This window comes from Carassius auratus, chromosome 41 (genome assembly GCF_003368295.1).
Source record: "Carassius auratus strain Wakin chromosome 41, ASM336829v1, whole genome shotgun sequence".
In the NCBI taxonomy this organism is placed as follows: Eukaryota; Metazoa; Chordata; class Actinopteri; order Cypriniformes; family Cyprinidae; genus Carassius; species Carassius auratus.
In genome coordinates, this window is record NC_039283.1 from 24,713,440 (window position 1) to 24,734,391 (window position 20,952).

The window sequence follows — 20,952 nt, forward strand, 5'->3', positions numbered from 1 at the left end:
TGCATATGAAAAAGATGCCTTTTTATTGTCATCAAATGATACTGTACAATCAGGACTCTTTCAGAGGTGCTTGTGGTAATGTGATTTACTCTCTCGATATGCTGTGAGACACTGGCCTATTCAAAATGATGATCATCTTTAATCAACATAACTGAAGTACACTTGAAATCACGTTTTTAATTACACAATAATTGACAGGAAGCACAGAAAAGGTCTGTTATGATTTTGAGTGAATGGATCAATGAAACAAACTTAATGGCTTATTGGTGCATTCAGAAGTGTCCCCTACAATATTGATGTACTTCGTCTTAAAATGCACTGAAAAAGTGGCAAGGCCTCGCTGGGATGGACTAGTGTCTCTCAGCATCCACATGAACATAAGAGTCAGAAACACACAGGAGCAGGTACTACATGAACTACATGGGTCTGGTCTGGACTTTTACTGGCTTTAAAGTTTGCTCCATCACCAGTGACCTAGAGAAAAAAAAAAGAAAAAAAAAAGACAGAAGAATATGTGAATTACACACGGCCTGCATCTTACACAGTATATAAAAAAAAAAAACTAATATTACCTAATTTGTTTAAAAACAAATATATAATATGTCTCAGCAATGCACTTTCCAAAATAACAAAATAAACTGTTACATTTTAATGATTCAAAATGTATAATTTAACTTACAATCTGCAAAGGAGTGGAAAAAGCAACAAAAAAAATAAAAAAAATAAATTAGGTCTAGACGAAAGAATTTCTTCTGAATCATTCATAGGGCCGAGCATTGAACAAACAGTGGTAAATCATCTCAAATAAGACAGGAATCTTGTCTTTATGAATCATGTTTTTGTGGAGAATGCAATCTTACGAATGGTTATCGAATGCAAAAATGCTATGAAATATATTATTAAGTATTAGAACTACGTAACTTTTTTTATTTATGTTAATCGTATTTCAACCAAAAGTGGGTGACTTTCTGCACGTTCACTTTTGAGAAATGTTATTAGGGCACGTTTCATAATCACATTAGATTCTTACCTTCAGTGTTAGTCTGCACCGCCCCTCCTGCATCTACTTCCTCTATACTCTTCCAGCTTCCTTCAGTTTTCCCACCAGATCCTCGACCGTCTCCACTTTGACTCCAGCTTGTCTCTGAGGAGGTTCATCCACCTTCAGCACCTCCAGCCGTGAGCACACATCCACTCCCAGATCTGCAGGCTTCACATTCGCAATCTTCTTTTTCTTTGCTTTCTAAGGAGACACAAACACACACAATGTTTGAAAAATAAATAAATAAATACAAATACTGCAAAAATGTTTATATTTTCAAATATTATTCTAATTCCAAATGCAATTTATTCCTTTGATCAAAGCTGAATTTTCAGCATCATTACTCCAGTGAGAAATCATTCTAATATACCGATTATGCTCTGTTTTTATTTTTAAATGATGCTCAATCATTAATGTTGAAAACATTAATTTAATCCTTTAGTGGAAACTTTTTTTTTTTTTTTTTACAGGATTCCTTGATGAACAGAAAGTTCAGCAGCAGTTATTTCAAATAAAAAAATGTTGTAACATTATAAACGTCTCCACAAGCAATTTTGATCAATTCAATGCATCCTTGCTAAATAAACATATTTATTTAAGTAAAGTTCTCATTTACCACAAACATTTGAATATTCATGTTTCACTGAAATATAAAGCAAAAACTGATATTAATAATAATCAGAAATGTTTCAGCATATTAAAATGACTTCTGAAGATCATGTGACACTGAAGACTGAAGTAATGATGCTGAAAAATCATCATTTCACAATATGTTCACATTGAAAACAGTTACAATATTTCTGTATTTACTATATTTTTGGTCAGCCATGGTGAGCACAGAAAACTTTTTTTTTAAACATTAAGAAATTTCTTTTGGTAGTTAATATAGTTACATATATGCATTATTCAAAGCACTTGTATTGCATTAAAGCTATCAGTTCAGGCTTTCCATGGGAATCTAACTCATGCCCTTAGAGTCGCTAGAGCAAAAACTGCACTGTATTCTCTGGTGATGTGCAGTGCAGCGTTGCATTACTGTACCATGATGTTGGGCAGCGTGGCGTATCTGGGAGTGTTGAGACGGAGGTCAGCGGTCACCACGGCTGGCAAATTGATCTTAATGGTCTCCAATCCACCATCAATTTCTCTCACCACCTTCAGCTTGTCTGCTTCGAAGCTCACCTCAGATGCAAAGGTTCCCTAAAAAAAACCAGGCAGCGAAAACATAGACAGCTTCAGAAAAACAAATGCTCAAAATCCATATTAACAGTGATGCTTTTCTTACCAAACATCACTAAATCTAAAGATGGGAACAAGATGTCTCACCTGCGGCCAGTCCAACAGCGCTGCTGTCATCTGTCCAGTTTGATTGCAGTCATCATCAATGGCCTAGACGAGAAATAACACCTTGATATCATGAAAGCCATTGACATATATATTCAGTCATTTGTTCATGTGCAATGATTAACCGTCAGCTACCTGTTTACCCAGAATGATCAGATCGGCTTGCTCTTTCTTGGCGAGAGCAGCGAAAATCTTGGAGACCTGCAGGGGACCGAGCGTCTCGTAGTCTTTTCCGGAGACTTCCACGTGTATGCCACGGTCCGCACCCATGGCCAGAGCCGTCCGGATCGTCTCCTGCAACACAGATATTACTGTCAGGACGCTGATTAATGATCATCTGTGATTTCATAATATTTCCTCACATGGTAAATGAACAGTAAACTGATGCAGAACTGTTAGTGGTTTTTACATGACATCATAATATTCAAATGAAAGATTTCCTGTTTTAGAATGTTATTTCTATTCATTCACATATGTAATATATTTGAAATTTAGGGTCAGTACATTTTATTTTTTTGAAAGAAGTCTATTCTGCTTACCAAGCCTAAGTTTATTTGGTCAAAAATAAGGTAAAACTGTACTATTGTAAAATATTATTATAATTTAAAATAATTATTTTCCATGTATTGACCCTAGACTATAAAAGCTTAAGTTTTAAGTCTCTGGCGTATATTTTTTGCAAAAGCCAAAAAAAACATTGTATGGGTCACAATTATAGATTTTTCTTTTATGCCCAAAAATCATTATGATATTAAGTAAAGATCATGTTCCATTAAGATATTTTGTAAATTTCCTACCGTAAATATAACAAAACTTAATTTTAGATTAGTAATATGCATTGCTAAGACTTCATTTGGAAAACTTTAAGACGATTTTCTCAATATTTAAATTTTTTTGCACCCTCAGATTTTTTTAATTTCTAAATATTGTCAGATCCTAATAAAATCACACATCAATGTAAAGATTATTTAATCAGCTTTTAGAGGATTTATAAATCTCAATTTCAAAAAATTGACACTCAAGACTGGTTTTGTGGTCCAGGGTCTTATATTTTATAATGTAATTTATTTCTGTTTTGTGCAGCTTAATTTTCTGCATCATTACTCCAGTCTTCAGAGCAACATGATCTAATATGCTGAACATTTTTTTTTTTTTTTTGTGGAAACTGTAAAACCTTTTTTTCAGGATGCCTTGATCAATAGCAACGAATTGAAGAACAACATTTACATAGCAATTAAGTATCTAGTTGTTTGTTAAATTATCATTATCACTTAAAAGATTCTGAATTTTTTGTATAAATATACGAATGTGACGTATCGCCATTCATTTTTTTGAACCCATAATAATAATTTCCCTAGGTTTTGGCAGCTTTTCCATCACGTCCAATAACTTCAGACAGTGTTCCTTCACCAATAAAAATTAAATTACGTGTCCAGCACCAAGGAGAGACACCAGAAAGCTTGAGTGTTTCTGACCTGAACCTGCTGAGGACCACAGCTGACGGCCACCACCTCCTTAACAAGCTTCTTCTCCTTCAGTTTGACGGCTTCCTCCACCGCGATCTCACAGAAGGGGTTCATCGAATGCTTGACGCCGTCTGTGACCACTCCAGTGCGGTCCGGCTTGACTCGGATCTGAGGTGGACAGAGATTTCCCAGATCAATATCCTTATATAAAAGGATTACTCTCTGGATCACAACTGAACCAGATCAGAGGTTTCACAAAAACACAGCTCATATAGCTACACAAAAACGATACCCAGTTCGTAATAAACTGCTTTGAAAAGATCATGCTGACACAGAATTGGGATATTTGACACTGGACTGACAATCAGCCTGATCAATATGACCTGACAATCAATAAATTACAAAGTAGTTACCCAACATTAGAGCACAAGACCGAAGATTAAAGAGCAAACCAGAAACCGAGCATTTTGATCGCGTGTTCGTCCACTTTTAGATTAATTAAATCTAACAGAAAATTCAATGCTTTAAAACACTTTTAACTGCAACTTAGAATTGTACATATGTTCATTTAAGTAGTATTTACAATCATTTTTGTCATATAAGATGTTTACTTCACATAAAAGGCAGTTTTATAAAATAATGGAAAATAATGTTGATGATCTGCATACTACATTAATTAAAATATGTTATATGTACATCTATCTCCATCTATCTATCTATCTATCTATATATAATACGCACATTTAATTTTTTATAAGGTTTCATTAGTTAACTACTTTAGTTAGCATGAACTAAGAATGAACAATACTTCTAGAGCACTTAATAATTTTAGTTAACATTAATTTCAACATTTACTAATGCATCATTAAAATCAACATTAGTTAATGCATTGTGAATTAACATGAACAACTGTATTTTTATTAACTAACATTAACAATGTTTAATAAATACTGTAATAAATATATTGTTCATTGTGTGTTCATGTTAGTTAATACATTAACTAATGGAACCTTATTGTAAAGTGTTACCAATTATTATTTTTTTCTTTATATTAAATGATTTTTTTTTTACAAAAATCAACCCATCTCAAACATGACAATTTGTTAAATGGTGCTTCACATCACTTTAATACGTCTAATAAATGACAAAAGGCTATTTTTACACATAATAAATAATTGATGCACATACACATGTATATATATATAATTGCCTACACGCGATTACATTTATTAACAACAGACAGAAAATGACAAATGTCCATTAATGTTGACCCATAACCTGTTGCCATGGCAAATTAATAATGCAAACTGTAATATAGAAATCTAACTAGATGTGAAAACAATCAATAACACCATACTTGAGAAATTCGTGCAATGACATATCAAGTAATAACAACAATGACCTTCAGCAAACAAACAGCGCAGTCAAAAAAAAGTCGAGCCTCGTTCAACAGAACACCTGGCCTAAAGCTGGATCTTTACTATCTAAAATAAGGCAACTTCGAGTTTATTCATAATCAAAAGCATCTGTGTGTGTTTATTGAGAGATTATCTGATGTATACCTTGACAGCATAATCAATGACCCGCTTAACTCCGACCAGAACTCGACCGCTCATCGTGACTCTTCCTCTGACCGTCCGGAGTGGAAGAAAGACGGAGCGGTTCTGGTGTGACACAATTTGAGGCGGGATTTAAAGCACGCCTATTCTGTGAGCCAATAGAATTGCTCAGATCAGTGAGCTATCAATCAAAAGCTGAGCAGTGGCCAATCAGGTACTCTGAGTATTCCTGCTCTCTAGCGCTCCGACTGAAACGGATCGTTCCTTTATAAGTAGGTTAAAGGTCGTGGGACTGTTATTATAAAACGCGGGGTCGACAGAAGATCTAAACCGCGCTACAGTAAATAAAAATTATTACAACAATCGATGAGAGAAATGACTTTGCTGAGATTCAACCGAATATAATCGCAAAATGATTGACTGAAGCGCTCGGAACAGCAGCTTAAGGACATCTGCTGGTCACAATAATGAAAGAAACATGATTTATTTTCTGTGTTAAGTCTTGTGTAATAATACATTTTCACAGTGTAGATTTCTTAAAGTTGCTTCAAGTTTTGTGGTGATAATGTGTATCTGTGTATTTTAATTTATCTTTCGAAATATCACATAATTATCAGAAGATTATTTTTCTTAAACCCTGAAGATGGATAGTTTGCAAGATAAAATATAGCAAATATTAATTCCAAAGCGATTACAATTTTTTAAATAAATCTGAATACACTTATATATATATATATATTTGATAATATGGTATGCATTATGTTCTAACAATTATAAAAAATAAAATAAAATAAAAATCAAGCACATTATTACATGGAATAGCTTAATTCATATAAATCAAAACAAGATAATAATAATAATAATAATAATAATAAACAACTATGGGAAAGCTGTACCACAATGTATAATGATATAAAAAAGAAAAAAAAGGTACCTTTTCTATTTAAAAAAAAAAATGCACATTTATTTTAGAAATGTATAGATTTATATACTTGCAAACCAAAACTAAGCAGATCCCTATCATTTAACCTTCACTGAAGGCTAACTCATCCCCTCATAAAAATATTGCTGTATTCATTTTCTGAGAAAAAGAAATAATAATATAATATAATTATAATATAATTTTGTTATTTATACACCTATACTACAATAAACACTTCAAATAAATTATTTTAAATAAATAATAATGATGCTACAAGCAATAATAAAAATAAAATCCCAATGGGGAAATACATCACTGAAATTTCACTGTGGTGCAGCGTTGCCATACGGAAAACATTTTTTTTTTCTCACTTTACTGTTAAACTATGTTAGACAAAGCTAATCTGTGCATAAAAATATCTAATTTACTTAACAAAGATGCTGCAAAAATCCCCCTTGAAAAGAGATGTTAAGAAAAGAGGTTAATAGAGCAATTTTGGAGAACTTTATCAGGTGTCTTCTGTGTGAGGTTTTGACAGACATTCAACCTTAAGGCCTGCCATTTTAATTACCATACTGCAACATATTGTGTTTTTATTTTCAGAATAACAAGGAAATGAGTAGAAATTAATTCTTGCCATATGGCAACTTCGTACCATAAAAGGTTAAATACAATGCTTATATTATGATATTTCCATACTCCAGCTCAGTTGGTGGCAGTAATGCAGTATGAGTTGGTTTACCATTTATCCTCACATTAAGAAGAAGACATGTCAGCTGACTGATGTGTTTGTTCCCGTGATCAGCTGAGAGAGAGTCAGAGCACTGATGGATCAGCTGGAGTTCAGCTCACACACTTCAGTCAGGTAATGCATTACACCTCCAGCAGCTCAGGGCTCGTGCAATGCACATTCCTGCAGAAAGTCAAGGGAAGTGTGTCATGCATGCAGGAAATTTCATGCACTGTAAGTTTGTGAAGGCACATTTATTAAATATATATTAATAATGCAGTTTGATGGTGGATGCATTGTATGTCTTCTGCAAATGGGGATACATACCAAACTTTTACTGGTCCTCTAAATTGTTTTAAATATTTTAGACATCAACATCTTCCTTGAAGTTAAACAAAGTGATTTTGTAAAAAAGTTTTGAATGTAATTCAATATTCATATTGTGCTTTAATGTGTCTCAGGAACAAGAAGTTTATCTGCAGACACAAATATAAAGAAAATAAGTTTGTACAAATAGCTGAAGGTATGTTTGGCATCAAGTCGTATTCATCACACATGCTTTTTTTCCATGGTGTGCGCTTTTTATTATTATTATTTTTTTTTTTGAAGTTTTCTTTTTTCCTGATATTTTACTTTATTCTCTCTCTCTCTCTCTCTCTCTCTCTCTCTCTCTCTCTCTCTCTCTCTATATATATATATATATATATATATATATATATATATATATATGCATGCTTTATTTACAATAATGCATTTAGCAGATTTCTAGAGTAGGTGACATGCAATTTAACTTATTAAAAAAACAATTTTGTTTGTTTTTGCTTATTATTTATTATACATGCTATATGCTATACATTGTACATCTTATTAATTGAGAGACCTTTACATTAGTTACCTTATCAGTAATATTACTCATAAATAATTTATTATTTTATTTATGTATTTAAATGAACACATAAGGGACCCATCCGCTGAATTATTTTCTTGATGCAGGTGCAGCAGCCAGTCTTCCTCATCCTTTAGCTTATGTGGATAGCAACATTAGTTTCACACAATAAATACAGGTGAGTTTTCTTTTAGTGTCATCAAAGATAAATCCTTTATTAGAGTCAAGCTTTTTGAAAAGAAGGATTAAACCAATTTCTTTGTCTGTTTGTCTGACAGTTTATTTCCCATTTTGTCAATTTGTCTCTCATGAAATCCGCCAAGAACCTGACTGATCTTACCACAAAATACACTGTAAATAAAAATTTTAATAAAAAAAGAAACAATAATAATGCTCTTATACATAGGATTTATTTCTTTATTTTGGGTGATGAGAAATGCCTGGGAAATGTTTTCTTGAGTTTCACCCATTAGCAGTCATGTGATTCTAATCTTTGGCTGGGATTGGCACTGGGCCTGTGTCACATGTCAGTCAGGCGGCGTGTCACATGACAGATGATTGGAGCGAGGGTGCTGTTCAGGGGCATTTACAAATACATATTCTGTCAGCGAACAACTGTGTCATTCTAGACCTTTAAATTAGATCATGCACAGCTCTCTGCATCCCGGGAATGATGGATGAATGGAGAATTCAGTCAGGAGATGCTAAAAATTTCCCACGAACACTTTATAGGGAATTATGACGGTTTTCCTTACACATCAGGGTCTGTGACTGCAAACAGAAAAATAGCAGAAGCTCTTGTTTTTATGATTACTTTCCTGTAGGGGTCGTGCGATACCTTAATCGCATCACATTATTCACAAATTTCAGCTAATGTGTCATAACTACATGCTGTTTGGATGTTCGGATTGAATGTGATGGATATTCTGTTGTCTTATTAAACCTTTACAGTTGAAGAAGTAATGGAAAAACCTATAAAGATCTGGAAATCAGTGCGTTACTAGTCAAAGCTTTGGAATAGTTCAGATTTTAATTTAAAATAACTAGGAAACTCAGACATCTTTGTCAGGCCTAAGAGCATGCCTACGTGATTAGGGACAAAATCTTGTAAAATCAGGCCAGGAACACACTGATAAAGGAGATCAGAGTGATTAAGAGGAGCTACTCTAAAAATCTGGAAAACCAGTTTTTGCAAATAAGCATGCTTCATTGTGGAAAGGACTGAAAGTAAGACATCTCAAACTAAAAGACTCCATCCTCCTGCACTGAGGAGAATCAACAACTTGCTAAAGACTTGAATGCGTTTTACTACAGAAGTCCTTCTGCTTCAATTGCTCCACCGTCATTCCCATCCCAAAGAAACCCAAAATCACAGGACTTACTGATTACAGACCTGTGGTTTTAACATCTGTGGTCATGAAGTCGTTTGAGAGACTGGTGCTGACCCACCTGAAGGATGTCACTGGACACCCACTGGACCCCCTGCAGTTTGCTTATCAAGCAAACAGGTCTGTGGATGATGCAGTCAACATGAGACTGCACTACATCTGGACAAATCTGGGAGTTATGCAAGGATCCTGTTTGTGGACTTCAGTTCAGCCTTCAACGCCATCATCCCAACACTCCTCTAGACCAAACTAACCCAGCTCTCTATTCCTAGCTCCATCTGTCACTGGATCACCAGCTTTCTGAAAGTTAGACAACAGCTAGTGAGGCTGGGTAAACTCACATCCTAGACTCTCATGGTCAGCACTGGTGCCCCTCAAGGGTGTGTGCTCTCCCCAATGTTCTTCTCACTCTACACAACGGATTGCACCTCTACTGACCCCTCTGTCAAGCTCCTGAAGTTTTCAGATGACACTACATTCATCAGTCTGATCCAGGACAGCGACGAGTCTGCAAATAGAAGTGACGTTGAGCAGTTGGCTGTCTGGTGCAGTTATAATAACCTGGAGTTGCACTAAAAATCTTTTTATCTGCACTGTTTGTTCACTGCCATGTGCCTTGCGCTGCTTTATTTAACTTTATTTTCAATTTTATTTTATTATGTGTCTTTTTTTTACTTTCCCCTTTTGTATAGCTGTATTTTATATTTTATATTTGATCTAGATTATTAGGCTCTACTGTTAGTGTTATCTGTATGCACCGGGGGTCTGAGAGTAACGCAAATTCTCTGTATGTATGTACTGTACATGTGGAAGAATTGACAATAAAGCAGACTTTGACTTGACTTGAGTTGAATCCTGAGCAAAAACATTAAAATTTCCACAAAAAACATTGATTATAATAAGAACCACTTTTAATAGTTGAGCACCAGTAATAACTGATAATAACTGAGCAGCAAATCATCATATCAGAATGATTTCTGAAGGATCACGTGACACTGAAGACTGGAGGAATGATGCTGAAAATGTTAGCTTTTCATCACAGAAATAAAATACATTTTAAAATGTAATCACATGGAAAACAGTTATTTTAAATTGTTATAATTTTTCAGAATGTAACAGTTTTAACTGTATTTTTAAACTAGTAAATGCAGCCTTGGTGAGGAGAAAATACTTATTTCAAAAACAAAAAAAATTCTAAATTATTCAAACTTTTAACCGCTAGTATTTTTTCCAGACCTAAGAAAAGTTCTGGAAATGGGGCTATACATAATGTTCAACAATCACAAATTGGCTCCTTCACATAAAAATCACAATTAATCTAAAAATCTATATTTTAACCAACTCTAGTTATGAAAGTTTCTGTCTTTGTCCTCCTCAGGTGACGTATCGGGTGAATCCAGTCTCAGATCAGCCACTGAAGATTAGAGGTGAAGTCGAAGGCCAAAATTAATGTGGTCTCTGCATCCAACCTCACTGGATCCCAGCAGGTATGGAATAAACACGTGTCACCATGGCAACCAGCTCGATCCCAGCATCAGCACCACTTTTCCTTTACGTCCCATTTGTTATACTTCTTCATCATGTTGTGATGTTAAGTGTGAATTTCATTCAACATACACCAGAACATGACATGTCAGAGCAGAAAATGAAAAATACACAAACTCAACTATAACTAAATAGCCAGATGTTAAGGGTATGTTTGTGGGTTGTAAAATATTTCACGACTGTTTTCTCCCAGAGAGTAATTCAAAACTCTTTCAGTAATGAAGATGCTCCTGCTGGAGAAGATACTAGAGAGAAGACGGCTGTGTCTATACAGAAAGCAGCTGACCCTACATTCACACAAACAGCAGGTATATATACGTTTGACATTAATAGAATCAAATGCAACATGTTTCAATAGACGGAGAGGTTGAGTAATGCATCAAGCAATGCATTCATTAGTTTAATCTTAGACATTTTGTCATTTCAAAGGTGGGTGTTTATCTGCATTTCACAATGACTTCAAATGCAGCTCATGCTTTTATTATCAAAATAGTTATATATACATATATATACATTATATGCACATTGATAAGATCATCCACCCATCTTTGAACTCTCAGTAACTCTTTTAGTTCTCCCAGCAGCAGTAAATATGATGTGAATTTAGTATGGAGCGATACAACATCTGTCATCTCTCTCATTTAGGTCAGTTCTACGTGATGATGAATCCTTCAGATGTTCTGCATTCTGCCTCTCAGCAGACTATAGCGCCACGCACACATCTATACACTGTGTGAGTATAAAAAACTGCATTTACAGCATGCCACAGGTGTCCAGTAAAGTGTAACTTGTGCTTAAACCCACTACATTCATTTATAATTTAAAAAACATTTATAGGTCAAATTATACAGCGTCGGGGGTTTGTCTTTTGAACTTGTAATGGGATTTTCTCAGAGAGTGATTGTCTGCAGGCTTTTATGTTGCACTGTTGCATTTTTTTTCGTGCCTTGCTCTCCGTTTAACCTTGGGATCCCACCAGCGCATCGGCAAATCCATGTAAAAACAGGGCTGTTTGTCATGATTCTGTATTCTGACAGGATCATGTGGAGAGTGTGGTTTGCTGTGCTTCCGTTTGAAGGTGCTGTTTTCACACCGCAGAAGCAGAAGTGTGGTGAAAATGGGTGATGCTCACGTGTTTGTGTGGTTGCAACATCCTTATCCTGCAAAATAGGCTCAGTAGAAATATCTAGCTGAAGAATTAAGTGTCAGAGGTGTTTGTTTCAGTCATTTTTGTTTGAGTATTGCCTTCTTTACGACACATACAGCTTTTGCAGCTCATGCAGCATAAGGAATTGCACAAGAGTCCTAATCTTAATTTCTTCCATTAGAATCCCAAATCCTTCAGGTCATTAGATCCACTGTAGTTAGAGAGAGAGGGTTGTGTTCAGATTAAAATAGCGAGCACTCAGATGCATTGAACCAGTGTTGTTTTAGTGTTTATGTGCTATTGTAGTGTTTATTAATATTTTAAATGTGCTTAAATTTTTATGTTCATTTCTTATTGATATGTAGCTTTAATTGAAATTTTATTTCAGTTTTAGTCATTTTAATAGTTCAACTTGTTTTATTTCTGTTAGTAGTACTGAAATAAAATTACATTAAAATATTAGATTTAATATAAATATTACATTTTAAATCATAGCTGTAGCGATAGAGCTTTTTAATTTTCAAGAATATTTGTTTACTTTATTATTTTTATTATTATCATTTCTCAAAGCAGTACATTTTAAATAATAGCTTTAGAGATAGATTTGTAATCTTAATATAATTTACTTTATCGCAGGAAAGTCTTAAATGACAAATGTGATTATTTGATTTATTTGTGGTTTTTGTGTGTTCATGTATTTTTTACATTGTTATATTTCATTTATTTATTTTATTTTTGTTTAGTTTTCTTTCGTTTCTTTCGATAACATTTCAGACAAGTCTCAAGTTACAGAAATGTGAAATGTTTTTAATTTAATTTAATTTAATTTAATTATTTTTAACTGGTGAGAAGATCTTTTACGTCCCCTTAAACCAAAATAAATGTAAATAAATGCAAAACTGTCTATTAAAGGTAAAGAGTGTTATTTCTGTTCCACACATTAGCACTGAACAAATGCCTATTGCGAGTAATAAGCAACTTTGTTGAGTAAATATTTGCCCAGTAACTTAATTAGAAATTGAAACATAATAAATAAATGGCATAAATCAAATTATTTAAATTATATTCTGACATACAGTATGTGAATGAATAAAATCAAAGACAAATATTCTACTAGAAAATTGGCAGGTGTACACCAAACAGATTTACAAAAATAATAATGACCATTTCCAAACAAATTTCAGACACTTATACATGCTTGGTTCCCTTTTTTCTTTTTCTTTTTTGCAGATAATCTAAATTTATGTAATTACTTGAGACAATATTATTATGTCTTCTGTCCATTCAGGCGACTCAAAACAAAATAGGTTGCAATTCCATTTCGTGCCACTGGTGGCGCAGACTTCCCACACTTTACCTTGCTTATACTGTGGCTCTTTAGTTTAAAATGGTACAGTCTGCTGTGCTTTACATACTGAAGTACCTTTCCTCTGTAAATGGTGTTTTTAATATAAAGGGACAGAGGAATAGACCTCCTGTAGTGTAAATAAAATATATCTTCAGTTCAAAATCACTTTTTGTTGTTTTGCATTAGCACCGTTAAAGCATTTCCTTGCCTTCATGGTGCTTTGTCAGATGCTTTACCCCGTGTTGTGTATTCTTCCCTCTGCGGAGTCGTGACTTCATTACAGCGTACCTGAGGGAAGGTGTACGCGGAGAACAGTTGTGTCATTAGGCTAAAGTCAGGCCTCGTCGCAGAGAGCAGCTGTTCAATTTATAACTTAATGAACACAAGGGACTCCCATGAGATCATACGTGAAGATATCTGCCAATCCACAACACTAGCTTGTCATAATCACTATTGACCAATATATGGGCTTTAATAATGAACAATACCAATATCATGAGTGTAGTGTGGCTGATGGCAGATTTCATGTAAATACATACATGATAAAATGTAAATAAATGCTTACACTGTAAAAAAAAAAGTTTCAAGTGTTTGTGCTGCCTTAAAATGTAGTCTATTTGAAATGTTAAGTTGTACTATGTGAGTTGAGTTCAGTAAACTTGAGTAAAATCTTAAGGCAGCACAAAACATACTTTTAAGTTGAAACAACTTAGTGTACTTTAGACAGAATTTACCTGTAATTAAAATTTTGTGCAAATTGTCTAAAAAAAAAAGAAGAAAAAAAGGATGCATTGACAAGGGTGTCTCTAGTATTTTAACATTAAAATATGAGTTATACTTATTAATCAATCCCAAACAAAAATGAATCTTGTTTATTATTATTATTATTATTATTATTATTATTATTATTATTATTATTATTATTGTTGTTGTTGTTGTTGTTGTTGTTATTATTATTATTATTATTATTATTATTATTATTATTATTATTATTATTATTATTATTATTATTATTATTATTATTATTATTATTTTCCAAAGCAGTACATTTTAAATCATAGCTAAAGAGATAGATTACAAATAGATAGATTTGTATTCTTTAATAAAATTAACTTTACTAAAAGGCAGCTACATTTTATTTTATGTAGTATTTGCTCTTTATTTGTTTGTTTTTGTAATATTTTTATTTATTTATTATTTTATTTTAGCTTTGTTTAGTTTTCTTTAGTACATTTGTCAGTTTTTTTTTTATTTTTTTATTTTTTAGTTTTCATATTTTTGTCGGATTTTAATATATACTTTGTTTTGCAAAGACAAGATTGCAAGCCTTGAAAAAATACCTACATTGAGATATTGAAGGCAAGAAATATCAAATAATGCATATGCATTTTTTATTATTTTCATATGTTTTTTTTTTTTTTTAAAGTTGCAGATCACAGAGATATTAAATTGAAGAAAAATATGAAATATTGCATATTATTAAATTTCCCCCCATTATTACTGTAGGAAAATGGACAGTCCACTGCGCGCTCCTAGAGACGAGAGGAGAAGAGCACAACATAATGAAGGTCAGTTAATTATCATAATCTAGTCTTTGTAAATGAAAGCAAAGCATCAGGACTTGGACCTGGAGAACCAATACTGTGTCCACTCCAAAGACATTGATACAGAAGAACGATGATGTAAATCCTCCTGTAGAGGCCAGTAGAGCATTGATAGAACTGAACATGTATTATAATTTTAGACAGTATGGCCTAGATTTTGCCTCTGATCTTTCTTCTTGTTGATGTGCAGTTGAAAGGCGACGTCGAGACAAAATCAACAACTGGATTGTGACGCTCTCAAAAATCATCCCAGATTGCGGCATGGACGGCACCAAGACTGGAGCGGTGAGCTGCATGATGCTTCTGTCACCTAAATGAAGATCTGACCTTAGTATTGACCTGTTCTTTACAATAGATGCTTGGAAACTGCATCTCTCTCTTAGATGCATCGCGTTTCTTGTTCCTCCAGAGTAAAGGTGGGATCTTGTCGAAGGCGTGTGATTACATTGGCGAGCTGAAGCAACATAACCAGCGTCTGCAGGAGCGTTTGAGAGGAGTAGAGAGAGTGCAGATGGACAATGAGCTGCTCAGACGGCAGGTATGAAGCTAACATCACGTTTAGCAATAACCTTATCATGTAATCCTCTATTCTTTGCATTGACATTCATTATTTTACATCGAGTTAACATTTTCTTAAAGTCTCTTTCCTAGCATTTTTTTTTTTATTTCGCCAAATACAGAGACAATTTCTTAAATGTATTTTTTTTATTTGATGATCCTCAGAATTGAACAGGCTATTTTTGCTACTGTGCCTTTAAGACTACATGCAAATGAGCTTCTGTGATTGTTAACCTCTTCACATGTGAAGTTCATATTGTTGTTCATCAGTGGGCTGAATAGCTGTTAATGTGTGAATGAGGGCGGGCATATGTTAATGAGCTCATGGTTGACATCATAATGTTAGATTACGCCTACTTAATACTTTTTTATTTATATAAAAAAAGCAGCAGAAATACTGTATGTCCTCCTTTAAATCTAATGTGAACATTTAACTAGGATGTAATATCTCCAGTGATTTAATTGCATAAAATGTATTATTAATATGTCCATTTATTTTTTATAATATTTTATTTTCATTTATATTTATACTATCTATCTATCTATCTATCTATCTATCTATCTATATATATATATATATATATATGCTTTTATTTTGTTTAATTTATATTAAATTATTTGATCTTGTCTTATACGATTTTATTAAATTATTTTATTTTATATTATTTAATTTAACTTTATTTTATTTTATACAGGCTTCCTCTAGATCAAGCAGTAGAGTATGCATTAGCAGTGGCACTATTTTTATAAAATTTTCTTTTATCTTATTTTATTATTTATTTTAAAATATTGTACAATTTTTATTGCTCCAATGCAATGGAAGTCGCTTTGGATAAAAGCGTCTGGAAAATGCCTAAATGTACACATCTAAAACATCAGCCTCTACATCTTCAGAATGAACACTCATTTTCTGTGTTGTTGCTTTCAGCTGGAGGAGCTCAAGAGCGAGAACGGCCTTCTGCAAGCACAGCTGGAGCATCTTGGCACTGACACGATCACAGACGCCTCTCCACAATGAACCTCAGACATCCTGGGAAAGAGATTCTGGCCAGTCCAGATGAAACAAGGCCCTTGACTGAAGTGTGCCGAATGACACACACTGGCTTGTGCTCAAGAGTCTGTCTCAGTGACTGGGTCATCTTCAGCGCTGGATGTCTGATATAGCCTGATATATGTCTGATATAGTCTGATATATGTCTGATAAAGTCACACTTGCTGCAGATGAGATCAAAGGTCAAGACGTTTCCATTAGAACCAACACCAGGAGCCCGTAATCCTAAAAGAGGCTAATTATTCTTCCTAACTAACTTCCAACTAAACACTGGAATATAGTTAGACAGCTTTCATTATGTTTTTTCACTCTAAAATAAACCCCAGACATTATCCCTTTGCTTTTCCTAATTTTCCAGCTTTGTTGCTTTCAATTTTGTCTTCATGCTTTACTTGAAGTATTAGTTGTTTGTTCAATGCCTCGCTTAATTTAAAATTCTCCCCGAGAAACTCTGCCGCTTTGAGGTGTTTGGGAAGGTCGTTATGGGATGAATGAAGCCGTGATGAAATGTCATTAGCGGTTCCAGTCAATTTTAGTGTTAAAGTCAGAACAAAAGCACCTGCACGTATGGGTCGCACTGAAAGAAAGCTCTGATGCAAGAAAATGAGCTCGGACTGGGATTATTAGTTTCTTATCTCGGATCGCCTCCGGAAGACTGTTCGGAAAGCATCGCCTAATCTCAGAAGCAAATGAGAAAATATTCACAAAGCTGTCGAGGATGCTTCGGAGGTAAATGCTGGACATCTCAGGAATGAAGAAATGTTTGTTATTGTGTATTAGAGGTTTATTCTGTTACTTTAACCTAATCGCCAGCTTTGAAAATGTCTTGGTTCCTCAGAAGTTATGGTTTTGTTCTTAGTTGACTTGGCTGAAACTTTTTGTGTCATATTTATATAAACAACTTTAAGAGTTTTGTTCCTTAATTCATAATTCAAGTCAGTATTCCATGATTAACCATTGCTTGCAAATCAAATATGGCAGCAAGAGACGTGAAGACTTGTGAAGTTTCCATATTTGATTTAAAAAGCGATAGCAAAAACTTTCAGTGAATAAAGACTATGTTCTGTTGCACACATAAATCTGTTGAATGACTTCAAAAGACATTGTTTGGACCATTTTTATGGTGTTTTTGTCATTTTTGGAGTTCGACAGACGTGGACACTATAAGAGCTGCATGAAGATTCTTCAGTTCTCCGTTTATAGGTTTCGGGTGACTAAAAAGGGGGGGGGGGGTGAAATGCTTGTTTTCACTCAATATCCTGTTAATCTTGAGTACCTATATAGAGAGTAGTACTGCATCCTTCATAACTCCAAAAAGTCTTTAGTTTTATTATATTCATAAGAGAAAGATGTACCGATTTTTCCCGGAAAAACACGACTGGCTGGAGGCGTGACGTGTGGGCGGAGCTAAAGAATCAGAAGCGTGAATAGGCTTTTGCGTTGAGAGCATGTGGAAGCTGTGACATTACCGTGAGGGAAAAACCAACCAAAACAAACCATGGCTTACAGTCAGATTCAGCCGTTTATTTATGATCCAGAATCAGATCCCGAGGCTGAAACTGAACGAGAGCAGCAGCAGCAACAACTCGCTCCGAGCGGGGCTCGAACCCGGGTCTCTGGCATGGGAGGGGACGCACTAACAAGGAGGCAGAGACATTTTAAGCAGTTTTACTCACCGCCTGCGGTTCCAACACACGATCGTGACCCTTTTTCCTTGGGATTGCATTATCCGTAAGAAATAAACGATACTCGAATCCGTCGTCAAACTGGGCCTTGTTTGTAAAACAAGCATCTTCGAAATGCAGGGAACAAACACAAACACTTGCACAACTCCGTTGATGCTCTGTAAAAATAAACTCCATCCACTGGTCCCTTAATGCTGTTTCTCTTTTGGTAATCTGTGCAGGGTTGTCTTGCCCTGGCAACCAAAAACACACTTCTTTTGTGACTTTTGGCGACGCTCTCGCTCTGATCAGTGAAGTCTGTTGTGCTCTCAGTGCTCTGCTATACAGGAGCGCGCTCTTCCGGCAGAAGTGCCTCAGGACCCATATAAGGAAATTCCGCTCCATCTAACGTCACACAGAGCCATACTCGAAAAAAACTTTCCGAAACTTGTGACAAACCGGAAGGAGTATTTTGGTAACAAAAATACTCCTTCAAACGTACAACTTAATTTTTGAAACTTTGTCCATGTTTAGCATGGGAATCCAACTCTTTAACAGTGTAAAAACTCAGTATGCATGAAATAGCATTTCACCCCCCCTTTAAGGGTGAGTAAATGACCAAAGCTTTGATTTCTAGGTGAACTGTTCCTTTAAGACCTCACAGCAAAGGAAAACAATATGCATGACTAAAAATAACTCTTAGCATACTGATAACTGTGTAGTTAATAATAGACCACAGTGTCTGTTGTTTTATGTGAACACCTTCATTTCTGCAAGATAAATATCGCACCTTCTCTAAAGGACTGTTAGCAGATTTCTGCATTATGATAATTATCTTGTAATAAATGCTGCCCTTAACGGCAGTGATTACCCTAATGGCCTTACAGTAACAGTGAGGAATAATTGCAGGAATTTTAATATGACCGTAAACCCTCCTCTGAGAGGCAGAGAAACTTTACTCCTGAATCGCTTTTACAGTCTCTTCATAAACTTTGTTTCACGGTCGGTGAAGGTCTCATAATTGACTCGGATATTAAGCATGTTTCGTTGCTGCTAAGGTTGTTTAAACACCTCCTTAGCTTTTTATATGCATTATAATGTGAAGTTTCAACATCCTAACAATTTGCACTAGAAAACATGATAATATTGTCTCAAGAGCTTAAACTAGTGTCTCAATAACCGACCGAGCTTTGAGAGAATTTGTTTTGTCTGATTTGACTTAAAAATATGTATTTATTTCAACCAAGCAAACATTGTAAATGATGTATTTCTGTGTTTTATTTTGTGCAGTTTAAGTGATTTGTTTGGTACACAAGCGAATCACTGAATCGGAGATTTGAAGTGATTCATTAAACTTAGAAATTAACTTAGCCTAAAACACTTATTTTTTTGTGAATGTTTGTTATGTAATGACGCACATGAACTGAAAAAAAAATGCAATGCATTTTACATAACCAGTGAAATCAGTGTGAATACTCCATCCTTATACTCTAAAGGTTTTTTCAGGTGTTATTCTCTGGATTGGCAAATCATTCATGTATACCTTTCTGTGATTGATGTATTGTCTCCAATATTTTAAACATAGGCCGGTCTAATACAAATGACCTTAGAGATGATAGTTTGGAAGAGGAATGCACTGCTCACTCAGTCTCTCTCAATTCATAACTGTCTCTATTGTGTCTGTAAATGAGGTTTGAGTCACAGCTGGGACGATTTTATCAGATTGTTCATGAAAACAGAGCGAATGCTGTGCTAATATCATTTATTCTCAACCATCTCGGCGCTCATCTGAGGATACTTCACTCATTATAATTCTCCTCATCATTCATCATTGTTCACACCTTGCTTAGGAAATGACCCTCAACTGTCGGAGAACGGCTTGTGTCACCAAACAGCAGGTAATCTCAGTCTTATCAGTATGAAAAACATAAAGCTGCTTTCACTAATCAAACGGCAGATGCCCAGAAACTAATATTAGCATATTAATTTTATTTATGCATGCCATGCCCTGGATATTCAAAAGAGTGCAACAGTTTGTTTTCTCCATGCTGTATGCATTGCAAATTATGTAATAGTGTTTTTACACTCTCAAACTTTGCAGCAAATATTAAATTCATTGGATTTTATGTGAATCGACTGAATTTAATTAAAAATGTTGATTAAAAAAAAATAAAAAATACAAATCTAAAAGTTCAAAGACTGGATTTAACACTGGATTTAAATTAGATTATTTTTCTTTTACTAGAATGTCATCAAAAAGTTTATTTCACTAATTCCATTCAAAAAGTGAAACTTGTATATTATATTCATTCATTACACACAGACTTATATATTTTAAACGTTTATTTTTTTTTAAATTTTGATGATTATAACTGACAACCAAGGAAAATCCCAAATTCAGTAACTCAAAAAATTAGAATATAACTTAAGCCCAAAACAAAGAAAGGATTTTTAGAAATCTTGGCCAACTAAAAAATGTGAAAATGAAAACTATGAGCATGTACAGCACTCAATACTTGGGTGGGTGTCCTTTTCTCTGAATTACTGCAGCAATGCGGCGTGGCATGGACCAGTCTGTGAGACTGATGAAGAGTGGCTTGACACAAGGAATGCAAAGCGGAAACCCATGTCTTGCAAACGTCTGTGTGTAGTGGTTCTTGAAGCACTGACTCCAGCTGCAGTCCACTCTTTGTGAATC

The 20,952-nt window shown here is 34.5% G+C and overlaps 2 protein-coding genes across 2 annotated transcripts; one reads left to right on the top strand and one right to left on the bottom strand.

Moving 5' to 3' along the window:
• Positions 1 to 5,537, bottom strand: LOC113059368 (electron transfer flavoprotein subunit beta). The gene is made up of 7 exons (XM_026227829.1): positions 5,415 to 5,537; positions 3,862 to 4,020; positions 2,522 to 2,680; positions 2,369 to 2,431; positions 2,084 to 2,242; positions 1,031 to 1,243; positions 1 to 474 (listed from the first exon to the last, which is right to left on the bottom strand). Exons 1-6 carry the CDS (start codon positions 5,466 to 5,468, stop codon positions 1,073 to 1,075), a joined length of 765 nt encoding a protein of 254 aa, XP_026083614.1. The 5' UTR covers positions 5,469 to 5,537; the 3' UTR covers positions 1 to 474; positions 1,031 to 1,072.
• Positions 5,538 to 7,092: 1,555 nt separating this feature from the next.
• Positions 7,093 to 17,794, top strand: LOC113059373 (upstream stimulatory factor 2). Its single transcript, XM_026227837.1, has 10 exons — positions 7,093 to 7,198; positions 7,525 to 7,586; positions 8,057 to 8,127; positions 10,716 to 10,824; positions 11,099 to 11,190; positions 11,528 to 11,615; positions 14,884 to 14,945; positions 15,172 to 15,266; positions 15,391 to 15,519; positions 16,468 to 17,794. Exons 4-10 carry the CDS (start codon positions 10,787 to 10,789, stop codon positions 16,555 to 16,557), a joined length of 594 nt encoding a protein of 197 aa, XP_026083622.1. The 5' UTR covers positions 7,093 to 7,198; positions 7,525 to 7,586; positions 8,057 to 8,127; positions 10,716 to 10,786; the 3' UTR covers positions 16,558 to 17,794.
• Positions 17,795 to 20,952: the final 3,158 nt, after the last annotated feature.

Bases quoted from the DNA above. Each gene is read 5' to 3' on its own strand.
- LOC113059368 (XM_026227829.1), bottom strand. From the start codon at position 5,468: ATGAGCGGTCGAGTTCTGGTCGGAGTTAAGCGGGTCATTGATTATGCT. The intron at 2,243-2,368 runs GTGAGACATCTT...GGTTTTTTTTAG, and splicing joins CGCTGTTGGACTGGCCGCAG to GGAACCTTTGCATCTGAGGT. The intron at 1,244-2,083 runs GTACAGTAATGC...GTGTCTCCTTAG, and splicing joins CCACGCTGCCCAACATCATG to AAAGCAAAGAAAAAGAAGAT.
- LOC113059373 (XM_026227837.1), top strand. From the start codon at position 10,787: ATGTGGTCTCTGCATCCAACCTCACTGGATCCCAGCAG. The intron at 10,825-11,098 runs GTATGGAATAAA...AAACTCTTTCAG, and splicing joins ACCTCACTGGATCCCAGCAG to TAATGAAGATGCTCCTGCTG. The intron at 15,520-16,467 runs GTATGAAGCTAA...TGTTGCTTTCAG, and splicing joins ATGAGCTGCTCAGACGGCAG to CTGGAGGAGCTCAAGAGCGA.